This window comes from Macrobrachium nipponense, chromosome 35 (genome assembly GCF_015104395.2).
Source record: "Macrobrachium nipponense isolate FS-2020 chromosome 35, ASM1510439v2, whole genome shotgun sequence".
Lineage (NCBI taxonomy): Eukaryota > Metazoa > Arthropoda > Malacostraca > Decapoda > Palaemonidae > Macrobrachium > Macrobrachium nipponense.
Window position 1 is genome coordinate 37,849,005 of NC_061096.1, and position 17,788 is coordinate 37,866,792.

The 17,788-nt window shown below is 38.0% G+C and overlaps 1 protein-coding gene across 4 annotated transcripts in view; it reads left to right on the forward strand.

Moving 5' to 3' along the window:
- Positions 1-17,788, forward strand: part of LOC135208646 (UDP-N-acetylglucosamine--peptide N-acetylglucosaminyltransferase 110 kDa subunit-like) — an 81,345-nt gene that overhangs the window by 5,791 nt on the left and 57,766 nt on the right. The window contains exons 1-3 of one of the 4 annotated variants that reach the window (XM_064241036.1): positions 3,314-3,538; positions 14,746-14,896; positions 15,446-15,545. In XM_064241036.1, coding sequence (XP_064097106.1) covers positions 3,496-3,538; positions 14,746-14,896; positions 15,446-15,545 — 294 coding nt within the window. In that variant the 5' untranslated portion in view covers positions 3,314-3,495. Of the gene's footprint in view, positions 1-3,313; positions 3,539-14,410; positions 14,442-14,736; positions 14,897-15,445; positions 15,546-17,788 lie in introns of those variants that run through there. The other 3 variants (XM_064241037.1, XM_064241034.1, XM_064241035.1) reach the window with 3 other exon arrangements.

Here is a 17,788-nt window from a genome sequence, read left to right on the forward strand (position 1 = left end):
GAGGATTAAGAAATGTGCAACATCTTTCCTCCTTTTATGTTTACAGCAGAGAGAGAGAGAGAGAGAGAGAGAGAGAGAGAGAGAGAGAGAGAGAGAGAAGGCTTTGTAACACGAGAGCGTAAACATATTCATGAATGCAGAAAACTTTATTCATTATTAGGAAAATATTCATGTCAAGTTTCCGCATAGAATACTTGATAAAGCACCTGACTTTCTTCAGAAATGACAGTGGTCTTCGTCATCTCATTTTGATAAATGTAAAAGGAGGTCGAAAACCTCAATGTTTTGAGTTATATTCTTAAGCCGGTGAGCAGGATTTTAATTAAACACCCACCTTGTTGGGACGAACGCCAGACCCATGACGTCATATGACAAAGGTCTCAAAGCTCCAGTGGGTTACCAAGCGCAGTTGCAATTTACATAGTTTTTGTTTTTATAATTATCAGACTGAATAAAATAAACGCCTTTTGTTCTCTGAATTCCACTGCTGGTCTCTCGCGCGGAAGGAGAAGACAATAGCGAGTGGCATTTATAAGGCTGCATTCATTCACCCAACTTGAAAAGCTTAAAAGACTTAGAGTGGCGTCTGTTAGGTTGTCGTACGAGCGATTTTATAGATGGTTAGTTTTGTGGTCTCTGATAAAGACAGCATTTTCACATGATTAAATGTCCCAAATAAAGCTGTTATATTTCTGTGATATTTGTTTCTTCAATTTTGACTAATGAGAGTTCCTCTTCGGTCGTAATTTAATAATAATAATAATAATAATAATAATAATAATAATCATGATGATAATATTTTTGTTAAAGATAATATTTCTTCGATAAATCAGCGGTGTTTGATGGCTCATTCGTGGAATTATATACGTAAATGATTTATCGTTTGGAAAAGTAATCTCTTATGACTGATACCGGGGAAGATAACAGTAACCGTTATATCGAAAAGGGTGGCTAGAGGGACAAGGGCGATAAGAAAAGATAAAATTAGGAAGATTCACGTGATGATAACCTTGTGTATACGAGTGTGTGTGTGTGATCGCAGTCATCCCAAGTAAAGTCTATCCTTTAGTTCATCGATGACTTTTTAGTACCATAAGACCCACGTCACCCATTTTATTAGCATGCATGCTCCGTTGGTTGGGAACGCTATTGTTTGAGAGAGAGAGAGAGAGAGAGAGAGAGAGAGAGAGAGGGAGAGAGAGAGAGACCTTGTGTCCCTGAAATTTTTTGGGCTTTCAACAACAATCGTTATTTACCACCTACTCAGACTGTGACCTACAGATTTAGATTGTGACTTGTTCCAGTGTTTTGTTTTTACAGTTGTTCTGTCTCCACAAGTGTACATAAATTATACATGCGAATAACACTTGCGTTTTATATGTCGAAGCCAATGTACTACAGGGTTCCAACGAGTTTGGTTTGCAACCTAGATATTTGTTCAGCAGAAAACGCCGTCGTCGTCGTCTTTCAAACTTTAGCAAAGAAAGGCTCATAAATTACTTCTTTTAAACTGTATGAAATGAGATACAATAACTAAGTCAGTTTCACCCACTAGTAACCCATCTAACTGATAATGTGAAGATTAGGATAAGGGTTTCTACTAAAACTAAAACTCGTTTCTTACGTAATGTATCGCATGATGCGTCACGTAGAAAGCTGACGTAGGAAGGCATTGTATTTCATGGCTGCATGTTTTCTCACAAAGAATATCATGTTATTCCATGCGCGCAGGTTTTCCTTGGGAGCTTTAACCTCTTGCAATTTTCTTTATTGATTTTTTGTTTTAGTTTTACTGAGCATTCATCCATGGGGAAGTAACGTTTAAGAACGATAATAAAAGTTCTCATATCTTTCGTTTTGTTGAGGGGTTCATGAGCTTTTATTGCGCGCATGAGTTGATGTTCGGTACCTTAATCGCAAAGTGAACATGAAAATTTCACATCATGTTTATGCAGATACAGAGTGTGTGGCTCAAGTGTTCATTTTAAAAGAGTAGCTTAGGTGTGAAACTTCTGACAGAACTGTGTTGCATTTGTGGACCTTGAGTAAGCTTATGATAGAATCGTTAGTGAGGCAACGTGTTGTTTGGTGAGGATATGTGATGCAGGAGATGAGTTGCAAAGAGCAAATGAAGTGAAACCTGTACAGGATTTGTAGGCGGGATAAGGGCTGGTTTTGCGGGAAAAAAGGGTCTGTTCAATATCTATAAGGACAGAAGGATAGGGAAATTCAGAAAAAGGGGCAGATTTGAGCAAAGAATATAGAAATGAGTCGTGGATGGAGTTAAGAGAAGCTACAAAAACTTTTGAAAGTAAATGTGAGGAAGGGTAAGATCACGAGGGCCAGTGGAAACCGGTAAGATGAAGCAATGGATGTTAATTTGGATGGTGGTGATCGACTGGAATCTGTTGATTTGCACAAGTATTTTGGGAGTAAATAACATGATGGTACCACAAGAGGGAGTGTTGAGTCACTTCATAAGTTATATCAGAAAGGTAACTGGGAGTGTGCAGAAGATTTATTACACGTCTGGAAAGAATGGTTGGTGGACAAAATGTATATATAATTAAATGTTGACTGGTTATGCGTAAATGAGAAATCTCACGAAATAATAAATGATGGACTGCTGAGAATAAACCAGAAATGGTAAGGAAAGTGCACAAATTGCTAAGAAAGACGCGTGCTCCTCTCTCTCTCTCTCTCTCTCTCTCTCTCTCTCTCTCTCTCTCTCTCTCATCGAGTTACAATATTTTGCAATTGTTTTCATAAGCACAGTAACATTATAGGTGTGGGTTTTCCTTGCAAGAGCTAAAACATGCGAAAATTGTCAAACCACATACTTAATTCTGATGCAGGAGAGATTCCAGAAATTAAATATTTAACATTGAGTGACGTCATGAACTTGTCATATTCTCTAGCTTGCCAAAATGGCTTGAAGAATATCACGATTGAAAGTGTATTATTATTATTATTACGTTAGAAGGCAAAGAAATTATGGCATTCTTTGTCAAAGTCTATAGCGCTTGATACTTGTTAATAACTTCTGAGGCATGTCACAATTGAAAATGTATTATTATTATTAAATTTGTTATTATTAATAGTAGTAATTTGGATTGCAATGGTACGCAGTAAGGGAAGAAAGTCTAGATGTGGCTTGATATTCATTTTTCTAAATCTGTACCGTTTGATAATCTGTGTCCCTACGACTTACGTACGAGCCAGTTCACAAGTGTACGCTAGTCACTGTGCGGTGGCTTAGTAACAGCCATTTTCTCCTCTCACGGTCTCACCTCCCCCTTCCTCCAGGCCCCCACTGAGAACCCTGAAGAGACTAACTCTGAGACACGTCTTGTGTTTGTTGGTGAACTCACCGTGAATTCCAGTCGGTTCACAAAGGGTTTTTAGTTTTTTCGTGGGATTCTAGTGCAACTCTTGGTGATATGTACAGTCATGCATTAAGTTGACAAGTGAAATATTGAGTCTTAAGTTGCAAAAATGAGTCTGGCAACCCAGCAGTCCGTGCAGTATAGCTACCAGGGTGAGCATTGTGCACTTATGTTGTAGCCTATTTCATGGTGGGGACCTGGTGGTGGGGAATTTTTTTTTTTTTTTTTCAGAGGAGGATGATTAATTGATGGACTGCTTTGTAGTTGTAGAGTTTTCCTACCAATTTTTAATTTGCTTTAACGTAAATCTTATGTTTTTCGAAGTTTCGTTTATTGAGCCCTGGGTAGGTTGTGGGAACCACATGGTTGATTGGTAGGGCGTATGGTTGCCATCTCCGGTATCGAGATTAGGCATAGCAGCATGTCGATAGTTAGGCTTTTTTATTCGTTACCAGCAAACCGATATGGCTCCCAATATCATTCAGTTAGGAAGGCTTAGAATCGTAGCTACCTTATGTGCCACGTAAACAAAATAGGTACACCGTCAACTGTAGCAAATCTCATTAGTATGTTTACATTCTACCTAGCTCTATATTTACTACCTAGCCTATTGAGATAATGAGGCCTGTTAGGCAAACAAACAATCTCTAGTATGTTTCCATGCTATTTACTACTAATTGAGATACCTACCTACCTAATACCGGACACTGAGTTGTAATTTCTAAAGAGGGTAAAACATCAAAGCAGGCCACGCAGGCCAGCTACCATCAGTGCAAGCCACCCTCCGAAAAAGTACATTATAACGCGTCCTGACACCCGAGATGGGCATCAGTCGCGACTTGTTGTTGTGAGAAACGGAGCTAAAGACCTTCTACTCTCCTTTCGAAGTAAGTATTTTCCCAAAGTTAGAAATTAAGGCCAAATTTTAAGATTTAAACAGATTTAAACAGAGGGTACTGAAAATGGCGCCCACGGCAGTGGAAATCTCACCAAAACGCGTTCAACATTTTTACTACAACTCGATATGGTATTTAGAAGATTTGACGCCATCTCGATGTTTACGGAGGAGTAGCTTGTGTCAATAAACTAAACCCATTTCCTGTGATAAATCCGCACACCACTTGTACCCACAGACGCTGGAGCACTTTATCACAAACAATCGAACACGATTTCTCATCAACAACAAGCCAGGCGTAAACAGCTGTTGGGGTGGTAGAAGATGACGAGAAGCGTGCTCTTGGCCTAATTTTTAAATAAGTAGTAAAACATCAATATTTTACATATTTTATGATGATTAATTTGAAAATATTCGTTATTGAAAAAGTAACTCGACTCTGACTCAAATTTAAGTAATTATTTTTCTGAATTAGAACGTTCTTTCAAGTTCTGTATTATGACGTCACGACATCTTGACTTTCGTACCTATTGTAAATAATTGCTATACTCAACTGTCATTGCAGAACAGTTTACCAGTTATTCATGCAGATTGTTATCAGCTCTACATGTAATTGTTATAATCGTAATGCGCTATATATCTTTATATTTACTTTTTGGATATATGAAGATGTTTTACTGCTGGATTATCGCCGTAGTGTGACGCAATCGTTTTCGGTCCATGGGCCTCTTGTCTGTTTTCGCACCATAAGAAATTATGGGCCGAATTTGCAATGACCAGAAAGTCGTTTAAAAGAGGAAAGTTAGCATTGAGGGGCATATGTTTTGACTGAGAAAAATACAAATTTATTCAATAGCTAGCTTGTAAAAAATACTTGGTTATAAAAAACTTGATTGACAACTAAGCAGCATGTCTACTATGGGTTTCAGAGACAGTGCAAGCACGTTTTTGGGCAATACCTATTTCTGTAACGAACACTCTTAACAGAACGAGATTTTGCTATAGTGCATTACAGTGCCGTAATTATAAGGGTATCGTGAATCACTAATCGTAAAGAATAAACGAAACATTGTCCTTGTACCAAGAGACAAAAAAACTCATTATGCAGAAATGGATACGAACACGCGTATAAAGCTCCACCTACCCTCTCCCCAACCCCCCCCCCCCTCCACCGCCATCCCTTTTTCCTTTTCTTCGTCGTTATTTCTTTCCTCCGCCTTCCTTTCTCTCTCTCTCTCTCTCTCTCTCTCTCTCTCTCTCTCTCTCTCTCTCTCTCTCTCTCTCTGTTGCCATTCGGTATGTGTTGACCCTCCAAACTGGGTATAAGACTACACACAAAACGTTGAAATTGGTGAAATTAGGCTATGTATTGGAAGTATATACATAAATATTAAGCAATTTTTATCATTATTGCATTACTATGACAACTAGAATTCATGGAAACAGTTTATAACCTGTTAAGCGTCACCCACGTAATAATACGTTTACCGCGATCTACTCGGTAGCGCCTTCAACGGGATATTACGTTCAAGACTTTAACTGTGCTTGTCAAGCCGTCAGCCCCGTAATAATACTTTACTCGTATAGAAAGTGTAGGAACATCATTTGGTAACACTCTCAGCACATGGGAAACTTATTTCCAGCCTGGCAACTCTTTCCTGGTGGTCGCTTATGCTAGAAAACTGCCTGTCCCTGTTGGTTTTCTTTCAATACGCTTCGGGCGTTTATCGAGACAAATTGGATTTCGCGTCTTTCACAATGAATGTCCCAAAGAGGAGGCATATTTCTTTAGGTGAGATCAATCAAATACTAGATGAGGAGTGTGATATTGATAACCTATTTGATGATGAGAGCTCATAGTTCTGAATCCTCAGTGATGATACAAACTTTCCTTCCAATTGCGGGAGTGAAGATGACTTTTTCTTTGCCGAGTGATGGACTCCCCGAGAGAGAGAGAGATGAGAGACGAGAGAGAGAGAGAGAGAGAGAGAGAGAGAGAATTTTCCTACAGTTAATTACAGTATGAATAACAAGCATAAAAATCAATATTAACTTTGAAAAAAAAAAACTATCATCAGTTCTATGATCGCTGATTACAAAAACAAGCGTGACGGGTACGTTAGCAGCGAGCTCATCAGGGGCGGACGCTTTTAACAGGATAATGGAACGGCGTATGTGTGAAGCCTCCACTAATGTGGCAACGATGATTTTGCCATTCTTAGCATGCAAAACATTAAAGCATGCAAACATTAAAGGTTACATTTATTTCTGGCATCCGATTATTTAAGAAATTCAAAATACTAATAAAGACTGAAATCAATGAAAAGTGCTAGCAAAAAACAAAAAAGCAAAAAAAAAAAAAACGTAGTCGTTTCCTCTATGCACTTTTCCGTATTCGTTCCTCTATGGTTTTCGGCAGCCAGATGTACGAAAAACGTTAGAAAACATTTGATTTTATCTACGTTAGAAATATCTGTAATTTTTCGGGGTAATTTGGTTGCAAAAAAGGGATAATATACATGAATTAAATCAAAATTTTTAAATAACAATGTAAATTTAAACTAAATAACGAGTAAAGTAAACAGTTTAGGGAATAAAACTTTGCAGTTTCGTCGTCTGTCGTCGTCTGCTATTTGTAATTGTGTTTATGGCGCGCGCGCTTAGAAACCAGGAACAGCAAGGGGTTTAAAGTGCAATGTGGAGTGAACTGAGACCAAAATGTGTATAATAACAATCAAATAAGCACTGTGGAGTTTCAGTTGTGATGGCAGTAAGGATTAAAAACCGCCGATTACAAGGTAAGAATGAATTCAGTTCAACCCATAACCCCGGGAATAACAAGTTTCATACTTTCACTAATAGGCAACAAAATGTTGTTTTATTGTGCTGATTACAACTGCAATCTTGAGTAAGATCAATAAACGTTACATACATACGCTAACATTGTTCAAATGAGTGCTGGGAAGGCTGGGGAAAGATGGTGTCCGTCACTGATGAGAACCGTCCATGAAAAACGTAGCCGCCATATTGGATTTCAAAACTGCCTTGAAAACATATTTACGAAGAGCTCACATGCTTATTTTAGTTCGTATGGGGCTTTCATATATCCACAATATGTTGACTAAACTTCAGTCTTTTAAATGGTATGCTTAGAGTTGCAATTGTATTCATGTTTCACCAATTAAATATCGAGTGAATAAGACCCGTCTACCGTGATGAGGGTTGGCCTGTACTGATGTTTCCCCCGAAATACCCACCAAAAACATCGGTGAGCAGATGACGGATTAGTGAATTGTTTATGAAAAAAATTTGTCTATTTTTTTGCATATCACTTTTCATTGACTTCATTTATTAAATTTTTATTTTAATGATTGTATGGCTGCAATTAATGTTGCCAATTTAGTGGAGCTTGACACATAGGTACGCCGATGCCTTTACAAACAAATCCCATGAATTCTAGCTGTCATAGTAATGCAATAAAGATAAAATTGCTCTAATTACATTTTGGCTGAAGTGGCCATATAGTAGTGCTGTGGCTTTGACATCGCCGGTCACATGCTGGGCCACTGCGGCTGTTTTTGCTCCATAAGAAATAAAAAGGCCCGGATTTGAATTGTCCATGAAATCGTTAATATAGCGAAGTTATCATTTAGACCTGTATAATTTGATTAAGAATAATAAGTATGTATAGTATATACAGTAGGTATTTTATTTGCATGCTAGCTATTGTATGAATTTTTATTTTTCTCATTCTAAAAATATGGGCCTCGGTGCTAACTTACATCTTTTAACGATTTTCTGGCCATTGCAAAGTCGGCCCCATTAATTTCTTACAGTGCAAAAACAGACGTGGCCGATGGAGCAGAGGCAATTGTGTCACACTACGACGGTAATCCAGCTGTCAAACAGCTGCACATATCCAAAATGTAAATGATAAAGATATGTGAGCATTACGATTACTATAACAGTTACATGAGTAGGTGATAACAATCTACATATATAACTGGTAAACATCCCGGATATGTATTGTGTACATACAGTGGGGCATTGCTTAATTGCAGATCAGCAATCCCGGAATCAGTCATTCACGGGGTTTTTCTTGGACCGCTTCTCATGCTATATCGCTGGTATGAATCGCAGCATCGCGGGACAAACGAGGCTAATCCTCGGCTGTGGTCCGATAATCACCAACATACATGAAACAACTCGCAATATGATATTAACTGACAATAAAGGTAATAAAACTATTTCACCATATATGTATATTATTGGCATATCTTCATAATAAATAGCCTATTCAAGGTATATGTATGACGTTCATTGGTAGGCTAAGCCTAGTTGCAGTGCGACAACCACCAACATACATGAATAGATTCACATTATGATATTAACTGACAATAAAGGTAATAAAACCTTATATATTATAGGTATATCTCTGAATTGAGTCCCATTGGGCAACTAAAAACAGTAATGATATTGGTAAAACGACATCAGTTGATTATTTTAAGAATGTAAACAAAACCAGAATGCAAATGGTAGATCGCTATGTTCATATCATAGTACTATAATATGGTAATAATACATGCAATATGATTAGACAGTAAAACAACAGTTTTATTAAAATTATCATTATTCTCAATACAACTATTATTCAACTTTACTAATTGATATCTGTCAATGGGTAATTCTAAGCCCTCATTCCGCGGTAAAGTAGACTATGGCAGTTGACGTTTTCCTATGTTATTTTACTTACTGAAGAAGACTTTGAAGTAATATTTATTCGGACGACTGTAATTAACCCCCAGAGGCCAGTACGAAACACGGCTTAATACATTGGACGCCCCAATCCCTAGTGGATGTTGTATCCTCAGTTACGTTTCTTGCAGGGTAATTCTACAGAATAGTTCCGCACGGACTGCAAGGTACATAACAGCGGATACGACATCCACTAGGGATTGGGGCATCCAATGTATTTCACCATGTTTAGTAATGGCCCCTGGGCATTAATTACAGTCATCCGAATAAATATTACAGAAAATTCTTGTTCAGTAAGTAAAATAACATAGGAAAACGTCAACTGCCATAGTCTACTTTACCGCGGATTGATGGCTTAGAATTACCTGTCAATGTTACAACCTAATCAGGCAACAGTCTCTCTTTCAATTCGATAGAGAAACAGCTGATTGCTGATGTCATCTGCCATATATAACTATAGAGCGTTTATTGAGTTGTGTTTAAGTTGTCACAGCCGATATTCAATGGTGGCTTCCATAGGAAAAAACAAAATACATTTTTACTCATTCTTCATGTAGTGGAGAAGCTATTCATGGAATAATTTCATATCGGTGAAATCAAGTTTTATCTATGCGGAGCCAGCCAGCTGACAAAATGTATGTACGTATATGAAAATCAAATTATGGTAGCGTTCACAGCAAGATTATCTTTAGAAAATTGTATTAGTACTATTCATGGTAGTATTAATGTTAAGAATATACGTAACGTTCATTTTCAATACAAAATATCATTGTTATTCTGGTAGTGAGTAATAATTTAGAATGATCATGATGTACTCTGCATTGTCAGGGGTTTGTGGCAGCGATGAAACAAACAAAATAAAGTTTTCCTTTTAGGCTACGTGGTTAGGAATAACATGAATAGAATCGACTTTGCGACTTCGTTTATTTTGATATTTTTAACGATACAATAACTATCATTTGAGTCTAGTGTTAACAATTTTGCATTTTTAATGCTAGCTTTCATTTTCTTGAGATAATTAGCAAGAAAATTTTCAATCTAGCATATGGAAAGAAAACTTGCATTTGTTTTCAAATACATCCAGCATATGTATTTTGACATCAAAATTTTGTAATGTTAAGTTGAATATTTCTTTTATACATTCTGCTATGTTTGATATATCAGGAATTGAACAGAATAGGTTTTGAAATTATTAGGAATCATGTAACGTAATGTACAAGTACACTGTGCATGTTAGAAACATGTTTGAATTGAAAAAGGGAGCAATCGGTTGAAATTGGCTGGGTGGCATTGTTGTGTATGATGTGAATTTTTCAGCACTTTATGGAGCAAAATCTAGGAAGAAATTGCCATTCCCATTTGGCAACACTGGCCTGCCCACGTTCTGTGTTGTTATTGAACTCGTGTTCGCCGCGTTTTGTAAATTGTACCCATATAAACGAGTAAATTATGTGACATCCAAAATCCCTGATTCTTTTACTCTTATGGCAAAGATGCCTAAATGTCAGTTAACTCTCTCCCTCTCTTTCCTTATAAAAGAAATAGAGGCCCACGTGAGTACATGATAGCATATACGTGTATTGGCTTCTAGCTGTAATCCATAAGCCAGTAGGCCACATATGTACAGTAGTATGTATACAACATAAATTTTTAAGGCTGTTGTAAAATAACTTTGAAACTTTCTTGAATTTAGTTTAAGGTGATAGTTGAAGACATATTTGGTGTTTGAACTAAACTAGGCAGTTATAAACATTGGAATAGTGGTCTTGGGTGGGTTTGAACTAAACTAGGCAGTTATAAACATTGGAATAGTGGTCTTGGGTGGGTTAACTATTAAAGTAGGCAGTTTTTAGCAATTTTTGAGATGGGGTTACTAGGATAACATGGGTATTTACTTATCACGGTGGGGTTCTGGGCCCTATCCCCGCGATTATCGAGGCCCTACTGTATTTATGTTGCCATTTTCTGCAAGAAAGTATAGCATGACAATTCATCTAAAATTGATTCGACAGTCAGAATGTCATGACGTCATAATACAGGACTAAAGTAAAGGACCTAACATAATTTAATATAGTACATTACACTTTATGTAATATATTTTACACTGTAATACATATACCTATATTAACATAAAAAAAAATATATTATATCGTAGCTAATGTTCACAACAAAACTGTTGAAATTTGTACCAGAAATCTGGTTACTTTTCCAACAATGAATTTTTTTCAAATGAATTATAATGAATACATAATAAATTTATGCAGTTTATACCTATGTATTCAAAATTCTACCTCGTCTCCTCCCAGAAAATACACTTACATTGAAGATTTAGGCCTTGACTAGAGGACGAGGGGTTTGAACAAGAAAAAAAGGGGTTGAAGAGGGAGGAATTTTTACATAAAAGCTGGACTCTAGTTTTAAAAGCACTGTATTTACATAAATTTACAGAGGTCCAGGAAACACAAGGGTAGGAGAACTTCTCTCGGTCTATCCGAACACGTGGGGGAGCAGCCCGGTCACGTGTTTAGGAAAATTGCTCAACAGAGCAAAATTGCAAGCTTGAAGGGCTTCCAAGTTACACCACAGCCAGACACAGCGTTTGTCTCCAAGTAGAGGGGCATAGGCATGAGGCAGGGCACATGTTGGGCAACTCTACTCACTGTTTCTCTCAATCAAAAGGCCACTCTGGGGGAAATGAAATGACTGGGAAATTTGCACAGCAGAAACTATTTCGTGGCTTTAATTCACTAGGGGAATGTTACTGGTATCACAGGGGAGTAATTACAGAATTGAGCCCAGATGGCGAAGGGGAATGAAACACTGCACAAGTTGCCTTGGAAAATGAAATGAAATACAGACAAAGATCAAACAATTCCCTGATTGAAATGGAATTTCCCATACAGTACCTTTAGTGAGGATGCAGGATGTCTTCTTCTCTAAGTCGGAACACTATGGACTTAAAAAATATACTTGGGCTTCCCAAAGCATGGAAAGCTGGCCCAGGAGGTTGGGGGGGGCAGCGGCATCTGGTAAGGGGCCAGTGATCTGACCCAGCCTAGGTCCCGTCGTGTTCTGAGTCTTCTGAGAGGGGGCTGTTGCTTTCCAGGCCTTTTAAAGAGGTCGTTCTGTAGGGGGTAATTCCAAGCACCAATGGGAGAAGAGGATAGCTTTCAAAAGAAAAGGAGAATGGATTCCTTCAAAGTCGAAGGGGCAACTTGTATAGGTTCATTAAACTTGGGTTAAAGATTATTACTTTCCTTGTTTCTAGCTAAAATCTTGAACATAACCATATTCTGGTTTTTAACTAATTCTTTTAATAATTATCTAGCGCACTCTTCCTGAAAATTCTTTAGGTTTCCTGGGCCACAAATTTGAACTGCATCATCGTTTAACATTGTTGTAAAGAAAGTGTATCAGCATCCATGGCTACAAATGGTTTGCGGGTTTAGCACAGGAAATGGGAAGTTTGTTTACAAAAGTGATTACGCAAACATCGAGATGGCATCAATCTATATGTAAGGGGTTTTATAAGTAAAAATTTCTAAAGCGTCATGGAGGTAAGTTAGCACTGCACATGGCTAGACTTTCATTAACCTCTGTATAATAGGATATTATGGCATTAATTTGTGACTTAAGAGGTAAGTAAAGGTTTCAAGGTATTGCTTAGACGGACACTGGCTCTTGACTGATGTTTATCCTGGCCTGGGTTACAGAACGTTGTGGAAGTTCTTTCTCTGGTAGGTGGCCATTGGGTCATTTACCCAAATCCCAAATCCCACAATTTCTTCATAGGTTTAAGCTACCCAGTTGTTCTAAGGAACTACAAACCATTGCCTTTTATGTAGGCTATAAATATTAGTCAGAGTATGCTGAAAAGCATTGCCTTTATATTGGACAAACTTTGACTTCCCCTAGAGCTATTAATAAATTTAGCCTAGGTTAGGTGATAAAATTAGCTCCAGGAAATTATTTCCTATTGTATTAGTGTCTAACTTGTTCAGTCAATCTATAGGCACAATTAGTAATTGCTGATGTCATGTCATCTTACAAAGAAATTATTAGTAGATATTTTTGCTGACTGCTTGAAGTTGTATGGAAAATGTTTCCAACTATGGCCTCCACCTTCGTTTCTAGAAATATTGAACAAAATACATGGATAATGTTTTAACCTATGGCACCAGGTCCCACCTGACCAGCAGGGCTTTTTGTCCCACCTCAACCTAACATAAACAAGGGTGTCATAAATCCAAGAGAATCAATGTTTGCTTGCTTTCATATACTACTTATTGTCCTCTTTTCCTCCATCCCCAAAGGGAATGCAATACTCCTGGCCCTCCCCCAAAACTTTGGTTTCCCGTTGTGGTTCCACCATTACCTTCAGAATTACGGAGGTATGCAGTTGGTTTACAAACCATTTCATAATAAATTTAAATGTTCTGCTCGCTTAGCCATGGCCATGACATCTTGGGGCCTTACTGTATCTTCTTTGGCTCTCCTCATCCATCAGTTCACTTTCCTGGGCCTTCTGTGTCTTCCTCCTTCATCCCCATTGTTCAAGACTTGGAGAAAGTTGAAGGTCAATTCTGGAGAAGTTTGACTGTGACAGTATGAAGAAACTGAAGAAGAGGTGTAAATCTTCGTCATCTTCCTCCCATACATGGCTGCTTCTGTTTGTTCCATTCCTTGAAGGCATTGGAAGAAGGACTTTGTGGCCCCCTCTTCAGTCTTATTGGTGGGTGAATCCGATCACCTGTCACCTGGAATAGATGCTCATGCATCCTTCTCCTATACCCCCATAAAGAAAGGAACTCTGCATCATCCCTTTGAGCCCCATCAGCCCAAAGCCAGGAGAGGAGGCAGAGGGAGGGCTAGAGGAGGTAATACCAGCTTTTTGACAAGCCTCCCAAATCCAAGACTTGGTCCATCTTGTCTTTGATGAAATGAAAAATCAAATGGGCTACTATATTAAATGTGGCAAGTATAATCTTTAATGATAGGTAAAAGATCAGAAAACTGCACAAAAGGCAAAAAAAAGTATTTGGCCTGATTGAAAAATAAAATTGAAAAAAAACAACCTTTAGTTTTACAGGCAGTGGACAACATGAGGTACATTGATGGCATTCCTTCCTATATGGAGGACACTTGTGATGAAAAATAAAATTGAAAAAAAACAACCTTTAGTTTTACAGGCAGTGGACAACATGAGGTTACCAATTGAAATGGCGGGCCATTCCGTTCCATAATATGGAGGGACACTTGTGATTACAGTATACTACAGGCAGTCCCTGGTTATTGGGGGTGGGGGAGGTTCCATTTTTGGCAGGGTGCTGATAAGCGAAAACTGCCATTAACCCGAAACACTGTGATTTATGGCGCCGATAACCGGTTAATGTCGCCTCTATTAGGTATGTTATGGTACCATAACTATTATCGGCACCATGAAACTATGTCATCATTTTTGCTCATTGAAAATTTGAAGAAATGATCATAGATGATATAGCAAATGTGTCCCGTAGCGGTTAAACTTGATTCTGTATTGTCGTAAATTATTCAATGTTATTGATTTATATATAATTGAGCAAAAATATTTTAAAAGTACTGTATGAAGCAGTGTGTGTGTGTGTCACAAGTATTTTGGCTTAAAAGTTTGGAATTGAACAAAATCTTTACTAATGAATAATTTGAATATTTTTACTTTATGCCCCACAGGTCTTGCCGAGTTGGCCCATAGAGAATATCAGACTGGTGACTATGAAAATGCAGAGAAACATTGTATGCAATTATGGCGTCAAGACCCAAGCAACACAGCTGTACTGCTTTTGCTTTCATCCATTCACTTCCAGTGTCGCCGTCTTGACAAGTAAGTGCAGCAGTGAATCTTAACTTAAAAACTTGTTCATTCAAGTGGTTAGGTACTTTGAGCACTAGATATTTTTTTTTTTTTCCCTCCCACAAGGTTCAGGACTGTGAAACCAGATAAAATTATTTATAGTACTGTGCAGTCCTTGCACTAGATTTTGCTCATTTTGATCACAATGTCATTTTCTTGAAAAGAAATTGAATAACAATCAAGAGTTAAATGTTTCCTTACAAAATGAGAAAGATCTTGTCAGACTAAAAGGGTTTTTTTTTTTATACAGTATTTAGTACTTTATCTTTCTGGATTGATGACTAAATTTGCTAATTATATCAGGCACTCAAGATATTTTTTAATGGAATGTTACGTAGAACTGGTTTTAATTCACTTATTGGTTTAGTTTATATGTTCCTTGCTCAAAAATTAACATTTAAAAGTGTAAAAGACAGCACTGGTTCACAGTAATTACTGTAAATGGAATTATTAATGTTTGAACTCTTGATGTACAATCTACCAGTAACATTATAGATAAGTAATTTATTGTTTCTCCAGATCTGCACATTTCTCCATGCTGGCTATCAAACAAAACCCCATGTTGGCCGAGGCATATAGCAACTTAGGGAATGTTTACAAGGAACGCGGACAGCTGCAGGTGAGTTATTTTGTTTGATGCATTTACATAGCTGTTTTCAATTTGATTTATAAAATATATATATATATATATATATATATATATATATATATATATATATATATATATATATATATATATATATATATATATATAATTTTTTTAATCAAATCACAGCTCAAGGCCTTTTGTATAAATATTAATTAAATTAGCTGACACATGACATAGGTATCTGTTGTGATTTGAAATAAAGGCATACCAAGTTAAAGCTTGGGACAATGGGGCAGGGGTGTTAAAGAAACAGCAACTAATCCCGATGATTGTTGTTAAAGCTTTTGAGAAAATACATCGGCTTTTGTAGGTGCCTCTTTTCACGTTTTTGTTTTCGTATACTTTTTCGACAATTTTGTCTCTGTTATTGTACGTGTTCTCTGTTTTTCGTGAACTCGGAAACACACTATCCATTGCCCAGCACGTGACTGGGCCCCGTATGAACCGCCCAAAGGAAGCATCCTGTCTTCTCTCGTGACCCATTCTGGCTTTGAATGTGTTGTGTTTTGTGCTAATTTTGCCGTAAAAACTCATTGCCAAGTAGCCATCATAGGACCAAAAAAAAGCTGCAAGTGCTACCCCTTTGGTAAAAAAGATCAGGAACATGACTGAATTTAAGAAAGAAGTTGTAGCGAAGTATGAAAGTGGTGCATTTGTAGCTGATTTCACTAGGATGTGTGATAAATCTGTGTCTACGATTAGTTCTATCCTAGCAAAGAAACACGAAATCTAGGCAGCTGATGTTGCGAAAGGTGTCACATTATCAAAACAGTTATCGCGACTAGTGAAAGATGAGAAGCTGCTGTTGGTGTGGATCAATAAAAAATGGTTGGGGATCATTTTTGAGAATGCTAGGGTGTTGCATGGTGATTTAAGTAAGAAAATGCCAACAACTAGTGATGCTCTTTGTGATTTCAAGGCCAGCAGAGGCTGGTTTAAAAAATACAGAAAGCATACAGGCATCCATGGTATCGTACGGCATGGGCAGGCTGCAAGCTCGGATAAACATGCTGCCAAAGAATTCGTTGGTGAATTCAGAGTATCTTAGGGCTGAAGGATCCTTCCCATAACAGGTCTTCAGTTGTGATGAGACAGGCCTGTTTTAGAAAAAGCTGCCAAAATGGACCTACATCACACATGTGGAAAGTTCTGCTAAGGCACAAGCCTATGAAGGATAGGCTAACACTCTTGGCCTGTGGAAATGCCAGTGAGGATTTCAAAGTGAACCCCCTACTGGTGTATCACTCTGAAAATCTCCAAGTGTGTAAGAAAAGCAGTGTGATAAAGAATAAATTCCCTGTTGACATGAAAGGCCAATAAAAAGGCATGGCTTATGAGGCAAATTTTAGAGTGGGTTAAGGAAGCGTTTGGCCCAAGTGTGAAAGAATACCTCAACGAAAATCAGTTACCCCTCAAGTGCCTCCTGGTAAGGGGCAGTGCTCCGGCTTATCCTCCTAGCTTGGAAGATCAATTGTTGGATGAATTTAAATTCATCTCCGTGAAGTTCTTTCCCCCTAATACCACTCCTCTCATCCAGTCCATGGACCAGCAAATCAGCTCAAACTTCAAGAAACTACACAAAGGCACTGTTTCAAAGGTGCTCTGAAGTGACCTCAGGCACTGAATTGACCTTAAGAGAGTTCTGGAAGGATCACTTCAATATCTTCAATTGCATAAGTGTTATAGGTAAGGCTTGGCAGGGAATGACTTCCAGGACAATGAATTCTACTTGGAGAAAATTGGGGCCAGAGAAGGATTTTGAAGGGTTTGAGGCTGACCCCATCGACCCTACGCCTGTTGTCGAGTCTTTTTGTGTGTCTGGGGAAGTCTGTAGTCTTGGATGTGAGTGGAAGAGCTAGTGGATGCCCACAGGCAAGAGCTAACCACTGAGGAGCTGCAGGACCTTCAGCAGGAACAGCAGTAGATGGCAGATGAGGAATCTGAGGAGGAGGAGGACAAATGGGAGATGAGGAATCTGAGGCGGAGGAGGAAGAGAGAGGGAATACTGATCCTACTTCAGTGATTAAAGAAATTTTTGCTAGTTGATAAATATAAAAATTTTGTTGAGACATCATCCTAACAAAGATGTTGCAATCTGTCTCTAACATGTTTCATGACAATGTACCATTTCAGGCAGATATTGAAGCGACATCAGAAAATAAATGTCTGGACATTTTTGTTATTTGGCAGGGGTCCATGACTCAAGCTGGTCT